Source organism: Neopelma chrysocephalum, unplaced genomic scaffold, assembly GCF_003984885.1.
Source record: "Neopelma chrysocephalum unplaced genomic scaffold, ASM398488v2 Primary Assembly neopelma1_104, whole genome shotgun sequence".
NCBI classification, from domain to species: Eukaryota; Metazoa; Chordata; class Aves; order Passeriformes; family Pipridae; genus Neopelma; species Neopelma chrysocephalum.
The window spans coordinates 514,404-536,429 of record NW_020897768.1 but is presented as its reverse complement, the minus strand read 5'-3'; the positions used below and the strand labels follow the sequence as shown (position 1 = coordinate 536,429).

The 22,026-nt window shown below is 37.6% G+C and overlaps 1 protein-coding gene across 1 annotated transcript in view; it reads right to left on the bottom strand.

Annotated features, from left to right (window-relative positions):
• The window catches only part of MLIP (muscular LMNA interacting protein), a 107,711-nt gene that overhangs the window by 3,306 nt on the left and 82,379 nt on the right, over nucleotides 1–22,026 (bottom strand). The window contains exon 12 of the mRNA XM_027696048.1: nucleotides 6,851–6,907. Within this exon, the coding sequence (XP_027551849.1) occupies nucleotides 6,851–6,907 (57 nt within the window). The remainder of the gene's footprint in view (nucleotides 1–6,850; nucleotides 6,908–22,026) is intronic.

Sequence of the window (22,026 nt, the reverse complement as noted above, 5' to 3'; positions counted from 1 at the left end):
GATAACTTCATACACAATTACATTAATTAGAGTACAGCCAGCAGGTTGAGAGAAATTATTCCCCTCTGCTGGGCACTAGGGAGGCTGCATTTGGAACATAGTTTCCATTTTTGAGCCTTCCCAATAAAAGAGAGTTGTCAAGCAAGCAGAGGAAACCAAATGGAGGACTATCAGGATGGTTGCAAGTGTTCCTTGATTTCTGGGAAAGACGTGACAGATGAGGGGTGGCAACAGCGCTTGTTTAACCTAACGAACAGGCTAAGGGGTACCTATTGGCCCTCTCCAGCTATTTAAGCAGGGTTTATAGACGGTTCAGATTTGCACAGTGAAAGAAAATGAGGCAACAAGCGGGGAAATTTTAACTAGCCATAAGGAAAAATATTTTTCAGAGTAAGAGTGGTCAAATACTGTAACTAATTTTTGTCTGACTCTGTGATTCTCATTACCTATGCATTACTTAGGTACTGAATATTAAAAAAGCCTCCTTCAACATACAACCTATTCAGGGCAAGTTCTTTCCCTCTAAAACTATTATACAGTACTCCTGCCATTATTTGAAGGGGACCAAATACAACAGCTGTTTCTTAAAACCAAGTAGAATTATTTTAAAATAGCAGTTTAAACAACATACTGACATTTCAAACTTTCTCATTATCGCTCTTATATTACTACTCTTTCAGATTTTTTAATGTAAACTTACCATAAAAGTAATATATTTACAGTAATTCTTTTTGTAGTCATCACATTGGAAATAAAATCCTATAAATGCATAAAATGCTTTTTCATTGTTAATGCACGGTGATCTAATGCCCTTTCATGTTAGTAGCCTATAACTGAAAGTTTTTATTTAAAACAAGAAGATACCATTGAAGGAGGCCAAAAGTATTGCCCAACTACCTGTTGCAAGTATAAACTTCCCGCTGTACATAAAAAGTATTAAAAAATAAATGTTAAAGCATTGTTAAATTATAAAGTAAATAGAAAGTATGTCAGCTGATATTTAAAGGTTTTATTTGAGAACTTAGAAATGTGCATTATTTGGACCTACCTTTCTATTTATAAATATCAGAAGGTTACAGCTTACTGTTCCCTTTCAGTGGCCCATCCATTTTGGAGGTTAAAGAATTTGTTACAGCTGACACCTGAATATCTTATTCCTTTAGCAAAAGTAGTTATTCCTACTTTTAATGCTCATTTGCAGGGTCATTAAATTTTTAGCCAAATGAACAGTCATAATGCAGAGAGCCTAGGTTTGCTGTCCTTGGCTTGGTCAAAATAAACTAAGGATAGTAAAACCATCCAAAGAGGAGCTGGCAGTAATGCTCTGCCATACTAGTGTATACCACCAACAAGGCTGCAAACGTAGGCAAGACCGAAAGCAAAAAGTGAACAGCACATCCACAATGTGACAGGTGGACACACTCCAAGGAAAGCCCAAGGAGCAAGGCAGACTTTTGCCCCAATTGTTTCCTGCATGCTGGGAAGGACATCTCTCAGCACCAAATGGAAAAAGAAGGGGCTTGAACAAAGTTGACATTTGAGTGGGAGTGCTTCCAGTACAGTTTCCTCTACTTTCATTAGGTATCTGCCATATCCCTGTTCTTTCTTTGACAGAGAATCTTCTTTACAAGTTGAGAAGGTATTGAATGGTATGCAAGAGCTGGATCATTACAGAATAATCCAGAATACCATGAGGTTTTTTCAATTGGAAGAACATCAGTCTGCTGTGATAATGTCATTTGAGTTGGAACTTCTGTTTAATGTAAAGCAAAACCCCTTACATAAATTCTTTAGTACAAGGACACTTTCAAAAAATGGGTGCATTTTCCTCTTATATGTAGAACCTATCAATGATTAATACTATTGTTGACTTCAGAGCAGGAACACTCCTTAAGTAAATAAAGATTTAGAGCAACATATAACAGAACTTTGGACCTTATTGACATTTTTACAGAATTTCAAATTTCAAGAACTTTTGCTACTTTGCACAAAAGACAGTCAATGAAATCCTGTCACCACTGAAGTCAATGAAATCATCTTTTTCTCAGGTGGTTGTTTTATGAATGTTGGCCTTACAGATGCTATTAAGATCTCAAGTAAATATTGCAGATCTTTCATGTATAACAAACAGATAAAACAGAGTAACAACTTCAGTAAAAGATTACATGGACCTAAAGTAATTGTGTCATAGACTTGGAATTTTGCAAGTCATAGAGGAATAAGGGTAATGAGGACATGCTTTTAGCGCCCACATGCAATGCCTTTTTGAGACTATACACATACATGTGCCCCATGTTCTCTCTAGAGATTCTGACTCAGTACAATTCTGAGAATGATTATAACATCATTCACACATCATAACCTGTGTAAACACTAGCTTTACTTGAAAAGAAAACAGGAGGTATCAAAAATTAGTAGCATATCTCTTGATTAGGTTTCCAAAGAGTATCATTCAGATCTCCTCCATTTAAAATCAACTGGTTGTAGAGGAGGGTTTCACAAGGAGAACATCCCTTATTTATTTTCCTGCTTTCACAGAGAAGTGATAGATCTTACTTGGTACATGCTCTTACAGAATGAGGCTAAAATTACATGAAGAATAGAATGCTATTCTTCTGAATACAACTTTTTTTTTTTAAATTTCCAGTGAATACTTTTCTTTGAGGAAAACAATACAAATTACTACGTAGAAATTAGGAGCACCTTCTCTTCTTTCCCTCTCTCACTCCTTCCTAAAGGTCAAGGAGGTGATTATGTTTCACAGAGCACCTGCTCATCCATTTGTTTTTTGGAATTGCAGAAATCACAGACTTTTTCACTCTGAGGGAGGAATAATACAGGAGAAATACAAGCCTATATGTAATTATAGATGAAGAGGACAGAGACTATATGACAGTGATCTAAGGTTCTTATTATAGAAGTAAGAGTAATATTTGGCTCATAACTTGACAGATTTTTTCCTAATCAGTTCATCATCCAAACAGGATTCACTGATAAAAAAGACATTTTAAATTAGGTGGAGACTTGTGGGTTATGTAAACACTTAAATTGTAAATTCAGTATGAACTGTTCCTAGAGTCAAGATAGATTCCTAAATAGAAAGGAACAATGCAGGTGCCTGAAAGATGTTGTGATTTTAAAAATCATCAACCAAGACCTACCTTGCCTTTTTTTAATGCACTGGGAAGGGAAAGCATAATAACATCCAGTTCTGAAGACACAACCACATAAAAGAGAAAAGGGTGAAAATTGTTTGTTCTTCAAAGACAGCTCAATAACAACATATCTCCAAGAAGCCACCACCTTCAGGACAGCTAAGAAGACTGCCCCAAATATCTTGAGCTGATCTTGGTTCTGTGTTGCTCTCCTGTCTGTCTCCAAGACAGTATAAAGGTGGATCTCTTCCTGGGTATCAGTGCTGCATACTTCTGTTTCCAGCAATAGATCTCAAGGGAAACAGATGCCTTTGTTCAGTCCTTCTTAACTGAGAATGAGAAAAGGGGGTCATCTCTAGATGAATTCATGTCTTCTCTGCCACCCACTAAACATACAAAGACATTGCTCAACTCCCACATGGCCGACATGGTGTTCCCTGGTCACGTCCTCTGATAAAAATGAGATTAAAAATTGGGGGGAAAAATTAGATCTCATGCCCTGTATAAGTACTTTGAATAGTTCATTGGAGAATATTTTCTGTGACTTGTAATAGAGAAAACACTAAATGTGTCATCTCTTGATGTTACTTCCTGAACAGCTTGTGGTGAGTCTGACACAATTCTTCCTGATGTATCTACATGGACTGGAGTCCATCTGCATAGTCATAGTTACAAAATACGGATTAGTGACAGGTCCCAGGGAACCAGAACAAATACTCATCTTGCTCAGCTGTACAAAATGGTATCTTACACTTTTTTTCCAACTTTAAAACTAATTATTTGCCTCTAGCTAACATTAAGTGGTGAATGACTGTCATCCAATAAGACGTTAATCAAAGGAAATACAAAGCGTACTGATAGCAGCACTTACAAATCTTCTTTCCAGTTGATTTTCTTTGGTCCTTATAAATGCAACCACAATTTTATCAGATATCTTTATTCTAGAGGTCAAGGTACAAATGCTGCAATGGTCGTAATAAATTTAAGCTTTTTAATAAATTAAAGTTCTGTTCCAAGTGTTTGTTTAAATACAAGGGAATTTTTAGAAGACAGTACTATATATTTTACCTGTCTTGGAACAGACCAAGTTGGCCTCTAATCAAAGGAATTTAGCACTTTTGTTCTCACTGCTAAATCAGAACATGCCACAAACTCTTTTTGAGAATATATCACTCATGGTAGTCTGACTTTATAATGTAAGCGTGAGATGCTTCACTTACTGAACTGATCTTAATAATGCCTCAGCTAAATTATGTGTCTTGTCCCTTAAAGAATGCTCTTTGAAAGGATCCATCTTTCCATTAGATCTGCAACATTCTCCCTCAATGTGTAAATTGTAAAGAAGAAGGATGAGAGACAAGAATTCAGCTGTTTGTTTCCCTTCTGAATCTTATTTTCAAATACAAGAAAATCATCTGCATCATCAGAGGCTGCAAATATACATATACACACATGCGTACACACACACACCCATTTATACAAATACACATATATACATATATGTGTATATATACACACATATTTTAGAGTTCCTGATGTGGTGCAAATCTACTTAATCTCAACAACAAATTTATCCTCAGAACTATACAGTCTCTCTCACCACCTTCTAAAGAAATACCTTAACTTCAATAATATTTCAGAAACTTTGCTGATAAGATGGAAAAAAACAACATATCTGAGAAGATCTGCAAGGTATTTGTGGTCTAACTTCACTTTGTGAGGGCATTTTGGGTCTTTTTTTGAATAATTCTACAGCAGACACTACTTTTGAGAGAATCAAGAAGTGGCTCTTGGGAGGCAGAGGAAAGGGGATTGATGATGTAGAAACAAGCAGAAATGTCAAAGGTAAGGAAAAAAGGAGGAGGTTAGAAGGCTGTGATGAAGATTCAAACAAAAAGAGATATGAAATAGCTCTAAGCCTCTGACACCCTGCACAGAGAGGCCAGGGATGCACATGACAATAACAGGCTACATTCATGCTTATATATTCCTGGTGCAGATCCACCCAACAAGTGAGATATCAATGTTTTTTCTTTTACTATTTTTTTACCATTTTTTTCCAGTGGAAACTGAGATAAACTGTGTGAATATATTGATATGTTGTCAACAAACTCAGAATTCAGGAAAATCCTCTCCTTCCAACATGTGAAGGCCTTGACCCCAAAACTCTCCCAATATTTTTCAAAACAACAAGAAAGTTACTCATTTGGCAGAAATTATTGGCAAACATCTATTTCATTTATTTAAATTATCGTGTTTCTGCTTTTAACAAAACTAGAATCAAATTCTAAAATAACAAATTACAATTAAACTGAGTTACAAAGATTTAATTATCATTCCTATCTGTATTGTTAAACTCATCAAAAAACTAGTGAAATAATTGTGAACATGCACCTTGTAAAAGAGGTCTCAGCAGTAAAAAATTCTTTTGTCATATGACAAATATCCTTTGCCATAAATGTACTATATTATTGGGGGACCCCTGGTGGCCTAGTGGTTAGCATGCAGGACTCTCACTGCTGCGACCACGGGTTCGAATCCCAAGTCCCCCGGGCAGATGGTAGCCCGTTAGCCCTGTGAGGCCATCCATCTATGAGAAGGTCACTCTAAACAAACCTACGTCCTGAGGACCTCACTGCCATTGTCCAAGCTTGCTTGGCCCCGGCAGATGAACCTTAGGATTAAAGGGTGGGCTCAGTTCAGCGCAGGCTGTGTCTCACCTAAAAAAAAAAATCCATTGCGCAGGCTGGAAAGGTAATAGACCTTTCCCCAAATCTTCGTTCGCGAAGACTGGCCATTATTATTACTATATTATTGGTAGTAAGTTATGCCTTCAAACATGAATTTCAAAAATAATATTGAAAATGTCCATTAATTAAAGATGTTCTATTACATTCCAAAGCCAGAGTAAAGACTATGTTAGTTAATTACATTACGTATGTTTATTTCAACACTGAGGCTATAAATCAGCTTCATGTTCATGACCTCGTTGGTAAAAAGGACTTGCCTGTGCCAGTAGAACCTTTTTAATTTTTATATGCTCTGTCTCAAGAGAAAATTGATAATGACTAGTAGATTACGTCTGCTCTCACTGAATGAATTATCTAGGGTGGTAACCGCTATGGACCTAGAGTTTAGATATTTTAAAGTAGTAGGGAGTTGGCCCTTGAACATAGACTTCAAGAAAATTTGTGTCCTTCAAAGTCAAATAAAACTGACGCTGAATTTTGATACTGGGCAAACTTGAACTACTTTTTATATTTTCTTGACTGTCTTTTATGTAATTCTCAATAGCTAATTAATTATAAGTGCTTCTGGTAGCTGTTGTAGTATCTGGTATTTAAAACAGAAGCTATATCAATGACTGAAAATTGTGGAAAGTGTTATTTAAATAGGACTAACTGCATAATTTAACAATTCCCACTCGCTTACTTCCCAACAGCACATATCAGGAACCTGAAGTGCAAATGTTAGTGCTATTCGAAATTCACACACTCAACATAGGCTGCAAAACAACTCTGTTTCTTTTCTTCGTTAATCATTAAGAACAATTAATGTTTATCTAGTCCCTGCACTGGAAAAAAGTAGGTTTGAAAGCTCAGCACATTTTTGCTGATCAACTCTATACAAGCTACATACGTAAATGATAAAGCTAGCATGCAAATGCTTAAACACATTAAATGTCAGCTGATTACCTCCTTAGAGCTGAGTGTCTCATTTTCTGGAATAGGCATCATGGGATGACTGGGCTGCTGAGAAAAGATGTCACAAGTTGGAGAGAGTATAAGGTTAAAAAAAGGAAAAAGAAATCCACAATCAGTTTAATGTCTATATAAAATATTGCTAAAATTTAATAGTTAAAGTCAAAACCCTCAGACATACAGAGGATAGCAAGGCAAAGAGATCTCATCTGTGTTCAGCATACTCTCTGTTGTTACTCCTTGTCTGTATGAAAATCTATTTAAAGGTACGGCCTTTTTTTTTATATTATATTCCCATAATTAAAAGAATGGGGAAGGGATAAATCCCTTTTGAATTTCAAGGAGGCATCACAAGTAAAAGTCACAGCAAGGGCACCTGTGTTATGATACATTTAGTATGAGATAATGCACATAAAGTTATTGAAAACTGCAACCATATTTCTGTCACTTCAAATATCTTCTTAAATCTCCTCCAAAAGAGCTTTCCTTAATTCAAAATTTCACAGACATAAATAATAAAAATGTTTAACTAAAAAATGCTGTGTAACAGTAATTAGTATGTGCAGAAAGGAGTCTTAGATCTCAGTGACTTTCCAGTGTTTTGAACATTATATATCTTGCTATGACTAATGAAGTTTGATGGATGTGACTCAAGTGAAGAACCATACCAATTTCAAGGAGATTTTAATTAGAATGCAGGTAAATAGATTATCTGGAGCTTATAAAGGCAATGTCAGGATCACAAGCTTGTGACATTTTCCTATACAGTGATACAGAGACATTTTCTTTAAAGCAAAGATTGTTGAAAGTATTGGGATTTGAGTATTTTAGAATTCTATAAAAACAAGACAGGAAGAAGCCTGCTATTTTCAGATTACCAAAGGCATTAATTTGTTTTGGCATTTAGATCAAATAGTAAATCAACTAACGTGTTGCTTAAAAATATTGCTCTTCTAAGAAAATTGATTTTGACACTGTGCTTTTTGAGAAGCAAAATGGATCTGCTAAACTGGCCCAGCACACAAAGAAAGATACTGAAGTAGAATGTACTCTAATTTTCCAAAATTACGTTATGGATCTGCTATGTATTGCTCTCTCCCTTTGTGAATTTGCCCTGATTCCTTTTCAGGGAAGAAAGAATCAACTCTAGCAACAACAGCAGCTTTGAACCACTTAACTTTTATTATTGTTGTTGTTGTTATTGTTGTTATTATTATTATTATTTCCCAAAACAAAAAGACAAGTGAATAACTTTAGGCAACAATTTTATTTATTTATTCAATAAATTTCTACAAAGAAATAATTTTAGGCAAAAGAAGTGCAAGGAATGGGTAAGGAGCCTAGACCCTCTCAGTGGCAACATCCCTCCCTCTGCTGCTCACCTGGCTTCCAGCGTCAGCCAGGCGGCCACCACAGCATTCCCCAGACTTCACACCACCCGAGTGCTGCAGCACACACAGGAAGTGTTTGATGGTCTTCATGGGAGATAGAAGTCCCATTTCCAAGTCCAGCACCCTGTGACTACCAAGGGTGGGCAGTCCTTGATGACACAGAGATACAAAGTTCTAGCAACACCTGCAGTATCTTGGCAAGTGTGTTTCATTGGAATAAACCCAAGAGTTGAGTTGCCTCATCAGAATATGGCATCTCTGTATTCCAGGCAAAGCAAGAAGGATCAACCAAAAAGACAAGAAGAAAAGTATTGATCATATCCTGTTCTGATGTGCAGCTAAGCCTTCTGAGAAGAATGGTCCACTGCTTGCAAGAAAGAAAAGTTCCGCAGTTAGGTAGTGATCTGAGACTGCAGCAGCTCTTTTTCTCAAATTGCAGACAGCCAAACAATGAAAAATGCATTTCTATTGTGTTATCTCATCCTGGCCTTTCTTGCTGGTATTCATTGCCTACCCTGTTAACCTGAAATGCCCCTCTCAGTCATGATTCAGCCTTACCATACTCCTTGAGTATAAGGTCTCAAGTCCCTCCTTAGGCCTGAGAAAAGTAATTTTTGTCCAAGAAATACATTTGCTTCCTTTATTTTGATAGTGTCCTCTTTTCAAACTAAAGAGCCAGTATGAACGACAATCTCCATAGAGAGGAAAAATAATCTATATTTTCTGGACAGACACTGTTAACATTGATTACTTTGGAGAAGATTAATTGAAACAAGACAAAGAATTCACTGGTTAGAAATGAAGAAAAAAGTTAGTGCATGCTTAAGACTTGGAGAAAAAACTAACAGTGTACAGTTCTCTCTGTTTTCAAAAGGCTTCTCTGATATAAAACCCTTGAAGTTGTCATAAAAGAGTATATACATTCTACAGTCAGATGTGTCTAGTCTTAATGAAGTCACATATGGCTCATTTATAAAGAACTTTATGTAGTACTTTAGTGAATATGGATGACATAAGCCAAGTGCTGCACCGCTGAAATAACATTTAGTCTTGCAAGTCCCAGAAAGGAGGGTGTTGGGTTTTTCCCTGGAATCATACAGTTCTGCCTCTACCACCTGCGAAGGAGTTGAGTACCTTGGCCTGAGTAACCTCATCCTAAAAAAATGGTTATCTGTGTTATTTATATCATGTCAATATAACCTGAAATGTGTCAGCCCTGCTGTAGGCTCTCACGCCTATTCCCTCTCATGCCCTTTAATCAAGAGGCTACAGAATCTTATTCCTTCCTTCCTGATTTTTCCTTAAAAATAAGATTTTTTGTGCTCTTGAATGTACACCACATAGTCAACTTAAAAATACCAGAACATGAAGCAGGTAGAATGGGGTGGGATTAATCCTTTCTTACTAAACTTTATGTGACTGTCATCCCTCAAAGTCGTATAGGAATATGGCTATGTCCAAAAGATCTGAATGCAACTTGGACTATGTACTTTTTATGGGTGTGTTGTGTAATGAAACCTCATCAAGCTTTGTCCCTGGCAGTTTTTCATCTTCAGGTCAAAGCCGCTGGCAAGAAAACCTACTTCCATCTGCAAATGTGAAAGGATTGTGTCTGTTGGTGGTGGGAGATGAATGTTTCTTTTTTAGTTTCTATTCTTATTTCCTTTGACAGTTACAAACCTCTGCATTACTGTTACAAGGTTAATCAATAATACTTAACTTTTCTAGATATTACTCAGTTTTCTGGTAATGTGACATTTTCTTTATTATTTCTAAGAACAATGAAAGAGCAAACTAAATCTGCATTTCTAGCTGCAAAATTGTACTGAGGAGAGCAGAATATCTTTACAATACGTAAGTATTTGCAGCATGTAAGTTCAAAGGGAAACTACATACCTGGCCAAAATAACCTCTTACAGACTCAGTCAAGGCTTAGAAAAGAGGTGATTATATAACATCTTCGTTAGACCTTTGTTCATTTAGTTCTGTAATCAGCAAGACATATTTGCCTTTAAAAGGTCAGTTTACCTTTATTGTGCTATGAATCACAGCTGCCTCTGAACTAATATAAAACTTTCTAAAGTGTTCTCAATTTAAGACCTTTTTCATTAATCTAAGTCACTCTCTAGAGGGTCTGCAACCTTTGCTAATTGAGGCACAGGTTTAAAACCAGAACCAGTGAGAGATAACACACATAAGAAATTAGAATATTTCAACTATAGTAACCAGAGAACATTCACATTTACCCTATTCTTTCAAACTACTCTGTTAAGTCTTGAATCCCCTTTGAAAATATATTAGGTACTCTAGACTCATTAAGCACAGATACATTCCATCACAATAGGCAAAATTACTAATTTCTCAAAGGCTGAAAATATTTATTTAGACATGTATAACAAGAAAATATTGTTATAAAACTGTTTTATGGATATCCACTTTGTCTGAGTACAAGAACATGAAATCTCATGTACCGATAAAAGGTAAAACACCCACAAGCAAAGCAAGGACTACCTTGAGCTAAGGGGAAAGAAAATAATATAACATAAAGGGGCAATTTATGATTATGAAGTCTTTAGTCTCTTTAAAATGACACAGTATAAAATTTATTTCAAAGATTCCGTCGGTTAAGCACCAATTCTTTTGCATCTTTCACTTCTCTATAAAAGGAAAAGTAGAAACGGCGATCACAATATAGAATTATAATGTGCCTTCAGACACTTATACAACAGAACATCCTGAAAGATGTGCAAATCGTTATTATACACTACTGTAGCTGTGCATTTTTGTCTTGAAGATCTCAAAACTGTTTCAAGGCACTGGAACTGCGCAAACATAATTCCCTGATAGGTTCTCACCAGGAACAGGTCTGGAGAGCACCAGAGTGTGCTGAGACTAAAAGAATCATAGAAAGGTTTGGGTTGGAAGGGACCTTAAAGATCATCTGGTTCCAACTGCCCTGTCATGGACAGGGACACCTTCCACTAGACCAGGTTGCTCAAAGTCCCATCCAGCCTGGCCTTGAACACTTCCAGAGACGGGTCATCCACAACTGCTCTAGGCAACCTAATACTGGAGAATACCAGAGGCTGGAGGAGCTACAGGGCTTTGCAGTAGGGATTCCTTATCTATAAGTAGAGTGGGAGGGAAATGCACATAAGAAGTGCATCAATTTTCCTCGGGTTGCCTTTTTCCAGACAAAGTTAAACTTCACATGCAGGGCCAGTCTGTGATGTATTTGACTGGGGATTTTCTGTCAAAACGATTTTTCAATGAAAAATACTAGCAACAGAAAAATGAAGCTTTCTGCAAAATATTTTTATTTGTCTTGCAAATTCTCACTAGTAATTTAGAAAATTAAAATTAAGTATTTAATGGTAAGAAAACTCATCTCTAACTAGAATACTGTGTTTTCTGTCCTGGATGTTTCACTTTGGAACACTTCCATAAAATATTAAAATGTATTTCACAGTCAGTGCACTTTGTGGCAATCATGGTAAGAGCTTCTGATTTCTGTTGTGGACTAATGAATACTACAGTTCCTTGCAGGGCTAATTTCACTATAGGTGATTATGAGAGCTGTTGGCCAGCAAGGGTTCTAGGCCCATAATGAAGACCGTAAGCATGAGAACTGCAACATACACATCCATAGGGTAAGGCAGCAGAGAAGACAAACATCTTCTAACTACATGGATTAGAACTATCTGTTTTGAGTTAGCTCACATAACCCAAATTATGAATATTGGTTTCTGGAGTATTTAAATGCTTTCAAATTTTTATGTGTATTAGAAAGAAAATGTCAGAATTTCTGACAACAAAAATATTTGAAATTTCCCTCAGAATATTGACTGTGAACTATTTATGGAACTCACAGAAACTGAGTCATTGCTTAGAACTGACGATGTTTCCTGGACTGAAGAAGGGGCTCATTGCTCATTGAACGATAACAGCCAAAGAACTTTAACTGCTTTCCAAGTGAGAGTGTGAAATGAATTGATTTAATTTTCAGAGCTGGCTTTCCCCCGCGTATTTGCTTACCAGATTAGCTGCAAAACAGAATAAGCTCTATTTTCTGAGTAAGCTTCTGATGCAACAGAGATCTTTGACCTTAGTTACTTTAAATGCAAATGACAAACTTTGACTGAATCTTCAAGAGTGTACATGTGTAACAGTCACCTACTATATTAAAATTTGTATTAAGATCATATTCTTCCTATAATATAACTACTAATATTATAGCCAGTGTTTAACTGAGAAAAAGAGAAAGCTAGTTCATAACATCTCTGTAAATCCATAAATACTGGCTTCTTTAATTCAAGCTCTAAGTACATACTTGGAATTTCACCAGAACTAGTTATATTTTATACTTTATCTAACATAACTCAAAGTGTAGTGAACTAAGATCATATTTCAGAGTACACGTTATATCAATACTTGCAGTAAAAGTTAAGTGAATTCTAATTGTGCCAATTTGTCCTTTAAAATGTAAAGTTTCCAAAGGTTTATCAGCTTATTGATTACCTTTTCTTGATACCTGAATAGTGTTTTTTACAATCTAAAAAAGCAGCGGGATATTGCATAGAAACATTTGTGTTCAGTGAGGTCTAAGATATGAAGTTCTCATAGCTCTGAGTGTTTGGGCATAATTTTCATTAAATATGATTTTCCTTCAAGTTTTGCTTTCTCCCTGTCTTCAATAAGAGGTGTACAAGTATTATTTTTGTTTCTCATACAAGTTACACATGCTCCAAATCTCGTTCAATATTTTTTACTCAATTATATATTTCTGCTATTGTTGTTAATAAAACATTTACCTCTCAGTTGCTTCTGTTCTTTGTAATCTTGTCTTCTGTCTTTTTACTATATTATGAGCAAAGGTTGTGTCCCCAGCTTGCAGTTCCCATTTGCCGAATCATTAATAGACATTTTTTAACATTCCATTTTCTACTGTTAAAGAATTCCTATAGAAATGGACTTGTATCCAATCCAAATCCAGTCATGAATCAGGATTCTAGCATCAGAGGCAGACTCCAAGCTAAAACAAGCTTGCCCCCATCACCATGTGACCTGCTATAGAATCCCCTTCACAAACATAGACATTAAAAGCAAACATTAGAAGCATTGTAGCATTTGGACTGCTGTGTTTCCTTTGGTTGTTCTCCTAAAATGTGTTCCCTTATTAATCTAAAGATACAGAAGGCTAAGGTAAGACTCAGAAATTAGTTGCTAGCTAGGGCCAGAATTTCTATTACATTTGATAACGCTTATTGCACAAAAAATGTCTGACTAAAATGCACTGTGCAGAAACTAGATGCAATCATCCTAGAAAGCCAGGGATAAGGATGAACTCAAATTTTATATTGTGTAGAGACTTCTAAGAATGAAGACAAAGTATTTTAAAGCACTTTTTGGGGCTTAAGACTGGTTTAATCTGTCCCAGCAGAGACAGCCTATATAAATGAAAAGACGAAAAGAAACAGAAGTGGCTGTAACTATGTTCCAAGAGCAAACTTGGACACTTCTGGGCATTCACTAGGAAGCATATTTTCATTTCTAAGCATAGAAAGTGCCTGCTGGGGCTTGATCCTACTGCATTTAAGAAAAAACTGCTTTTTGTGTGCATGTTTTTTAAATTAACACAAGTACACCAAAGAAATACTAGGGTCATACTATCAACAGCTTCTCCTAGTGGAAATGGGATAGGAAGGCTCTCAAACTTTCCTAAATACACAGACCAAAAGGAGTGACACAATAATCGATTCCTTCTTTTTCCTTTGGAAGAGCTGTCTCCAGAGAAGTGGGTAACAGAGTTCATTCCAGGCAGTGCCAGAGTTATGGCACCTCCACATTAAGTGCATGTTGCTGGGTCTCCTGTTGAACCCAAGATACCTTCAAGTTTTGCTGCTAATTCAATGCTTTTGAAGAAAATAATTGATTACCAAGTTATGATCTTTCTAAAGAGCTTCACAAGAAATGCCTTTCTTTAAAGATCAACTAAGCAGGAACTCTAGATGCATTTTCTGAAGGCATTATCAAACCAAGTTTAGTGGGAATGTTGATATTTTTTGGTCTGTGTTTGGCCCCAGCCACCTGTAGTAGTTTGTAGTCTCCCTGCCAAGTTCACTGATAAATCAGAGAATTTGCCCTTGGAGGGAGAACTTCTGTATAAACTATTTTAATTGGTGTTCTACTATTGGTTCATTGTCTGCCAAGGGCATTTGAAGGAGAAATTGAAGAGGAGACAAGGAAGGCTCGACCCCCGACTCAATTAGAAGAGACTCCCAAAGCAGACTGCGCATGCGTTAGGGGATTTCCAAAGTTCTCATGCATGCGTTGAAGGGATGAATTTATATAACTAAGAGGGTGGGATTGAGAACCTCTGGCGGGGCGGTACTGGCCATGCCTTCCTGGGCAGAAGTGCTCATTGATTGTATAAAAGCAGACAGGTTTTTTGGTTCGGGTTGGCTTGCTCTACCTTGCTCTAAAGGTGCCTTTAGCGGGGATGCCTGCTGTCGTGGGAGCCTGTTAACCCTCCGGAAAACGGTGTTGCTGCAGAGGGCTTTATAGTCTTTGGAGTGGGTAAAATAATCTCATAAATGACACCTAGGTGAGTAGGGTGTCATACTTTCCTCTTTAGTTTTCCCCTTCTCCTGAGTGCCCGTTTTTGTTAGCCACCTTTTTGTAATAAATATCTGCTTTATTGAGTTCCAACGTTTTCTGGGTTTTCAAGCTTCAGTATGTCTCGAACCCTCCCTAACACACCAAGTTAAAAGAGATAGAAATGTCACCTAAGTATGATATCATTAAAATAACTCACTAAGCCCAAGAAATGCCATAAAGGAATATACAAAGGAGACACAGTAATATTAAGTATTAGTAAATTCCCAATGAGGAGGTCCAATTTGTAGCACAGCACTAAAGAGTTGACTTGTTTACCTCTACGCTAAAGCAGTTGTTCTGGAACACAGAAGAAGATTGATCAACCACAATACACCTACACAAGTACAACATCTAAATATCAAAGTTCAAAAGAGAGAAAGAAACGGTCTTCTAGAAATAAAAGTAGCTGGGATGATGTCTGGGAGAAAAGTGCTTTTCCATGGCAACCTTGAAAGGTTGCTGTATTCACAGAATGTTAATTCCCACTATGCTGCCATTAATCAAATATAAACTCCAATGAGTAGGAGATTGGATGATGAGGTAAACATCACTGATTTCATTTAAAAAATAATAAAGATTCCCTTTAAATATTCTGCTTACCTATGAGCCTGGAGACCTGCAAGTGATTATGGAAGGTTGACACTTTCAGCACAACTACATTTAGTGATTTCAAGAAAACTCCATTTAGGTCCAGGAAAAAGATTGGATCAGCTTAATCCCAAAGTTGGACATTAAAGAGAACTTGTTCTCTGCTACTGTTGTAAGTGATGCCTGATCAGATAGAAATGGTATTTTTTTAATATTTCTCTTACTTTATGCAAAAAAGCCAGTTCCCTCCGATCCATTTTCAAAGGCTGTGTTGGTAAATATTTAACTGACAGGGAGATTTTCACACGAGTGTACATAAATCATGTATTCAGCCCTTGATGTCAGAAAGAAAAGGCAGTTTTGAAAGTCAGTAGGGACCTAGAGGCTGTCTCCAGCTGAGGCAGTTACACCCACTCATTCCTTGACTCTTCACTAGGGCAGGTCATTCTTCAAAATGATGGTAGGTTTCCTAAAATCTAGTGGTCTCTGCCCTGACATATACTTACATCAATTGTGTCTCCATATGAATCATAGAATCATAAATCAGCATGGTTTGGAAGGGTCCAATCTTTTGTGGAAAAGAGAGCCTAGGAGAGGTTACCTAGCACTCTGTCCAAACACACCTTGAAAACCTCCAGTGATGGGGACTCCACCGCATCCCTAAGAAGGTTTTTCCAGTGATTAGTTCCTCTCACTGTAAAAAAAATATTTTTGTATAACAACATGAAACCTCTCCTACTGCAAGCTGTACCCAATGTTCCTTGTCTTCTCCATGTGGCTCCCTGTGAAGAGAAAGCCTCCATCCCCTTTGGAACTACCTTTTAAGTACTGGGATACTGTGATGAGGTCCTCCCTGAGCCTTCTCATCTCCAGGGGGAAAAGACTTCACTACTTCAATCTTTCCTCATAGGGCAGGTTCTACAGCTCTTTGATCGTCTTTGTGGTCCATTTGTGGACTCTCACCAGTCTGTCTGCATATTTTTTGAATTGTGGAGATCAGAACTGGACACTATTCCAGGTGGAGGATTTTGCTCTTCCACTCTACACAGTCTTCTGTCAGAGGCTGGAGGGATTCCCATCAGAAGCATGCTTTGGAGTTAACCACAGAGGTAAATGTTACCTCAGGCTCTCAATCACTGCAATAGCTGTATTCAAGTTCATCTTCCTAAGCTGTTTCGTTGCAATCAAAAGGAAAGGGAGTTTTTTAACTATACGAAGTTTAACTCATAATTATTCAGAACCAAGGAATTTAAATAAGAGCAGCAGCACCTCTGGCTGGGGGGCAGAGTGGGGAAGGAGAGGACAAGGCAAGTAGGAACAGAATCAGCTCACTTAAATGGGAAACATTTTTATTTCAGAAACAGCCTATTCACAGATACAAGGAGAGAGTCACAATACCTTGTCTCCTCCCATCAAACTAAAACCACATTGTGAAGTGATTTGTGACACACGTTATGGATTTCATCAGTTTGAACAGTTATAATCTACAAAACCTGCCAAGTCTATCTTTCAGCTTCATGTGTGTAATTTCATCATCTAGGGAGATTCAGGTACTTGGTAGAGCTTCAAACAAAAACAATCTGGCACGGAGTCAAGGCTGCCTAAATACCACCACAGTGCCCTTCCAATAAAGCATTTCAGATAGAAATAGCTGTCATATTTTTACACCCTAAGCCAATAAATGAAATGATCCTGGGTTTATGACCTCACCATATCTAGTCTCACTAATATAAGACACAGGTGATCATTCTGGTTTTTCCCATTTCTGAGGGAACACTTGTTATAGGTAATTTTTTAACAAAAGTGCAGGTGAAGAATAACAACTTCATCCACTGGGACCTCCTGTCCCTTCTCAATACTGTACTTATAACATATTTAGAATGGTTATAAGAATTTATGCCAGCAGGTTTTGCCCTCTAGTGAAACATGAAGCAAAACACAACACATAATTAGAAGGGTAACAGGCATAGAGTGACCATGTGGACACTGACCACATGTTTAGTGGATGTCTGGAGATACAGCGAGTCACTTTGCGTATCATCCCTTATCCTAAGAGATATGGAGTGGAGAGGGAGAACTTCAGGGAATTTACAGTGATAACGGTGCAGGTATAGTTGAGAATGGATACTGTGTTTGCTCTACTGTGTTTTCTGCCACTTTAATTATTCATGACAATAAATTAAATAATTTCTTTTTAAAAACATTAACAGCTCAGAATGTAGTTGGGTGGTGCAGGAAATGACAGGCAAATATTGTCAGGACTTTTATCAACATATATTGACTCAAATGTTAAATATTGATCATGTGAAAAAAATAAAAATTAATCATCCTTTTGTTATTGAAGAATATTAATATTACAGACCAAAACAAAAACATTAAAAAATTCCAACTGAGGAATATTTACTTTGGGATTAATAAACCTCTGTTTGTATTGAGCTAGTCCAGTATTGACATCTGGTTACCCTGTTTCCCAAAAGAACAGCTAACATGATATACCAAAAAATTACACTATCTTAATTTTCTTCAGACAACTTTTCCCTGACTTATTCCCTTTTCTATTCAAATTTCCGAGTTTCTAGTATTGTTTTCATTAGCAACAGCAAACACCCATTTTGATTATAAAAAAATGGCTTTAGTGGTCATATGAACTATTTGCTTGTTCATGTGAATGCCCTTCAATGAACCAGGAAACTTGTCAAAAAACACTTGATCATAAAATCATTGCTGCCTAAGTAAACATATCAGCCCAGTTCAGTAAAAATTTAAACTGAACCAAACCCAGTCTATCAAATGCTATCTGGTGAGGAAACCATGACATAGCCTAATGACTGGTTTTAACCTCTTGCATCTCAAAGCACACTGTAAATCTCAAACTGGGATAATCTCTCCTGGCACCAAGGCCTGATCATTTGCAGACTGTGTTAGAAAAAGAGGACATGGAAGGGATGTGTCTCAGAGGTTCCAAACAACATCTTCTATGGACTTCCACAACTGATGCTTTTCTAACACCAGACAGGGGCTCTCTTGAGGTACCTCATACCAGCTGCTCTTCAAAAAGACTTCAGTTAAGACATAAGGCACAGTGTTCACCTTACAGAGCTCATTGGCCAGCCCTGTTACCCACACACCTTGGATTACAGAGGTTTTTGTCTAAATTCTGCACTGTTGTTTCAAAGAAGAGAAGAACGTCAGCAATAACATAGAATCATAGAATCATAGAATCATAGGTGATGCCCTTTGTACAGGCAAGAGACAACTGCTTGTCAGGATGACAGATAGAGCCACTGGAAAAGCCTGTATTTCTCTCAGGTTATGCTCCCTTTGCTCACTCCCCAGGAAAAAAATAAATACCCCATCACTTTAATGTGGGTAAATGTTAAAAGCAAACTGAGCGTGAGGGATGAAATAGATTATTCCTCCTTCAGAGAAGAAATATTTTGAATGAAGAGTCATGGGAGCTCTGTCCTAGGTGGTCTGGAGGAAGCAAGACCTCACATAAGCTGTGCCAAGGAAAGGAGAAGCTGTAATATCTCCAGGGAATCCCTGGAAACACAGGCTTATTTGAGATGCATCTCCCAGAGCACCTGCCACTACTGAATCCTTATGACTCAGCTCAATTCTGCCTAGAATTAAAATGATAAAAGTCTGACAAACATCTTGAATCACACCACACTTGATGCTCACCTTATTGTACAAAGAGCTGTGTCTGTAAGGGCTACAAGAATTGCTGTGAACATGACATGTGATGGAAGACAAGTGGCTGAAAGGTCCAGAGTTTAGACAGTCAGTGAGGGAGATGGATGGAGGATGCAAAAGGGACTTAGTTGGAGGAATCAGTTTAGTTGGATACAGAGGGTATAGGAAAGCAGGTTTCAGTGAAAAAGAAAACAAAAAAAAACCCAAAGAAAAACCCACAAAAAACCAAAAGTAAACAGAAACAGATTAACGGGTGCAAAAAAGAAGTTTGGGCAGAAAGCAAAGTGCACCTTTTTCACATTTCATAGGTCTTGATGATTCACCAGAAAAGGTACTCAGCTTTCATGCCAATACTTGGCATGAAAGTGCACACACAAAAAGCTGCTGTAGGTGTCCCACTGAACCAGTTATACTTTGACTGGGGTCCAGTGCATCTCCCTCCTGCTGCTCAACTGATGTTCAAGTGACAGAAAAGTAAAGCCCTGAAGGATCTTGTGCTGGGATAAAACAGTCACATTTGGGACATTTTATGAGAGGGTGGACTGGGACCAAAAGCAATATGAAAAGAGTGTCTGAGAGTTACAACAGAAACTTTGCCTTATCTGTGAACTAGCAGGAGCACTCTAGGCTTTTCAATAAGACTCTAACAAGCCTTTTCAGACATTTAAGAGTTAAACCAGTGAAGGTGCATACACAATATGCACTAAGTTGTCAGTAGTTAAAAAACCCCCAATATGTACATTCTTTTTGCACCTAAATGATAAAATACTTTTTAAAAAAAGATTTTGGCATACATCTCACACTTGGGTTTTTGTCAAGGCTGTTGACACAATACATCCTGAGTTCTCACCGACTTGGCTGGCGGAGTTTAGACCAGAAACTTCCCCGTGCTATGCCTTTTGATCTAAAGAACCAGAAAACTTGTGACAAGATCTGTGATTAGTTTCAGCACAAACTAATGCATTGCTCACCAAAAGAGTGAGTGTTGAGCAAATAAGTGGATCAGTGCCTGGAAGGAGTCACTTCACACCAACCTTACTTCCTGCCACTCCTCATCAGAGGCACCAGTCCTGCTTCTATTAATGATAAACCTTGGCAAACTGGTCTTACAGGTTCATTACAAGTGTAACTAATTACTCTTTAGTTCATCCTTATTTAGCTTCTTTCATTGCCCAAAGTGGTTTATTTTTTATGTGGCAGAGGAGTCTAAGTACAACCTTGCTAATAAATACTTGCAAGCACATTAATTCTCTAACATTCTTTGTGAGTCTTTTCACATTATTATGTAACAAAATGTCTTATTTTTCCCCCAGAAAGATTCTGTTTCCCCAATTTGAAATTAAAATCTTCATAAAGCCATCATGTCAGCACTGCTCATGAGTTACATCTACTTCCAGTATATTTTGTGGTGCTTTTTTGAACAAATTGGAGCATACTTGCAAAATTCTTGAAATGTTACTGAAATGTGCTGAAAAGAAAAAATTCCTTCTCATGATGGGAAAAATACCATCTCCAGTAAAGGCAACTAAAAATGTGGGAACCTTAATACTGCTCGACTGGAACCTCAGAAATATTACACTGTCTGTAAAAAGTATTTGAGGGGGGATATACACAACCTATTTACAGTGTATCCAGAACACAGATGAAGAGAGCTATCTGTGAGCTGAGTTACATCCTTTACAGATGATCTTTACTAATTTAGATATCTTTTTTTTCTTTACTCTATTCATCATTTTGAATTATCTGCATGAGAACAGCTACCTGTTACAGAAAAAACTACTATTATTTTATAAGGGAAATGGACTTTTCCACTTAGGGATGTGTCTTAATGAAATGAAAAGCAAACAAGCTACTCTCTGGTGCGCAAAAAAACCTTTGTGTTCAACAAAGGGACATGAAGCTGAAGGTCACAAGTTACAGCTGCCTGCATCATTATGTCTCAAACTGGATGTCACCCCCATAGTCACCAGTGGTCAGTGTCACACTGGCAGGTTTGACAGGGTAGAGAGATACTGTAGAGGTCTAAGAAAAATCAAAAGAGAGAAATTAATAAAGGTGATACCATCTGGAATCTCATTTAGTCTCTACCCTCCTCAAAGACTGAAAGGGACTGTCCTGTCAAGATGGGCTAGGTGAAGGAGGGGCAGCAACATCACCAAGAGAGGTTGTTGTTGGTAACTACTAGAAAAAAAGAAAAAGAAAACTCAGAGGGAGGGAGGGAAAAGAAATGTAAGAGCTGAACCTCCCAGCATGACTGGGAAAATCTTCAAAGAAAACTCGAAAAAATTGGTAACAGTATGAGTAGTTTTGCTCTCAGCCACAGTCAATGCTTGCAAAACTCTTATTTGAGGACAAGTGGATTAGCACCACCTCTTCCACAGAGAGCAGAATGCTTAGTTCCTAGTCTCCTAGTTTTAATTCCCAGCTTGTATATCCCATGAAAGCAGTAAATTTACCTGATTTGGGAGCAACATTGGTAGGAACACCTCCCCCTCTCTGGAAGTCATCCACTGTGCAGCCAAAAATACTCACTTACTGAGAGCAAGTGAAGAGGGAGAATGAGTGTCTTTAAAGGCTAAAACCCCAGTGGTTAGAGACAGTCACAGCAATTTTCAAGCTGTTGTCTGGGCACCTAGCCCAGTCCCACATTCAGTGCTGCAGCACTCTTACAGACACTAAAACCCCTCAGGAGAGTTTCACAGGTGCTGTAAGATTGCGAATATTCTCATGTGGGCACCCAAGTCTCCTCCACCCACAAGGGACTTATATTAGCACCATAAACCTACTCTGAGGGGCAAGAGCAGAAATTAAAAGCATATGCTGTCTTCTTCAGCACTT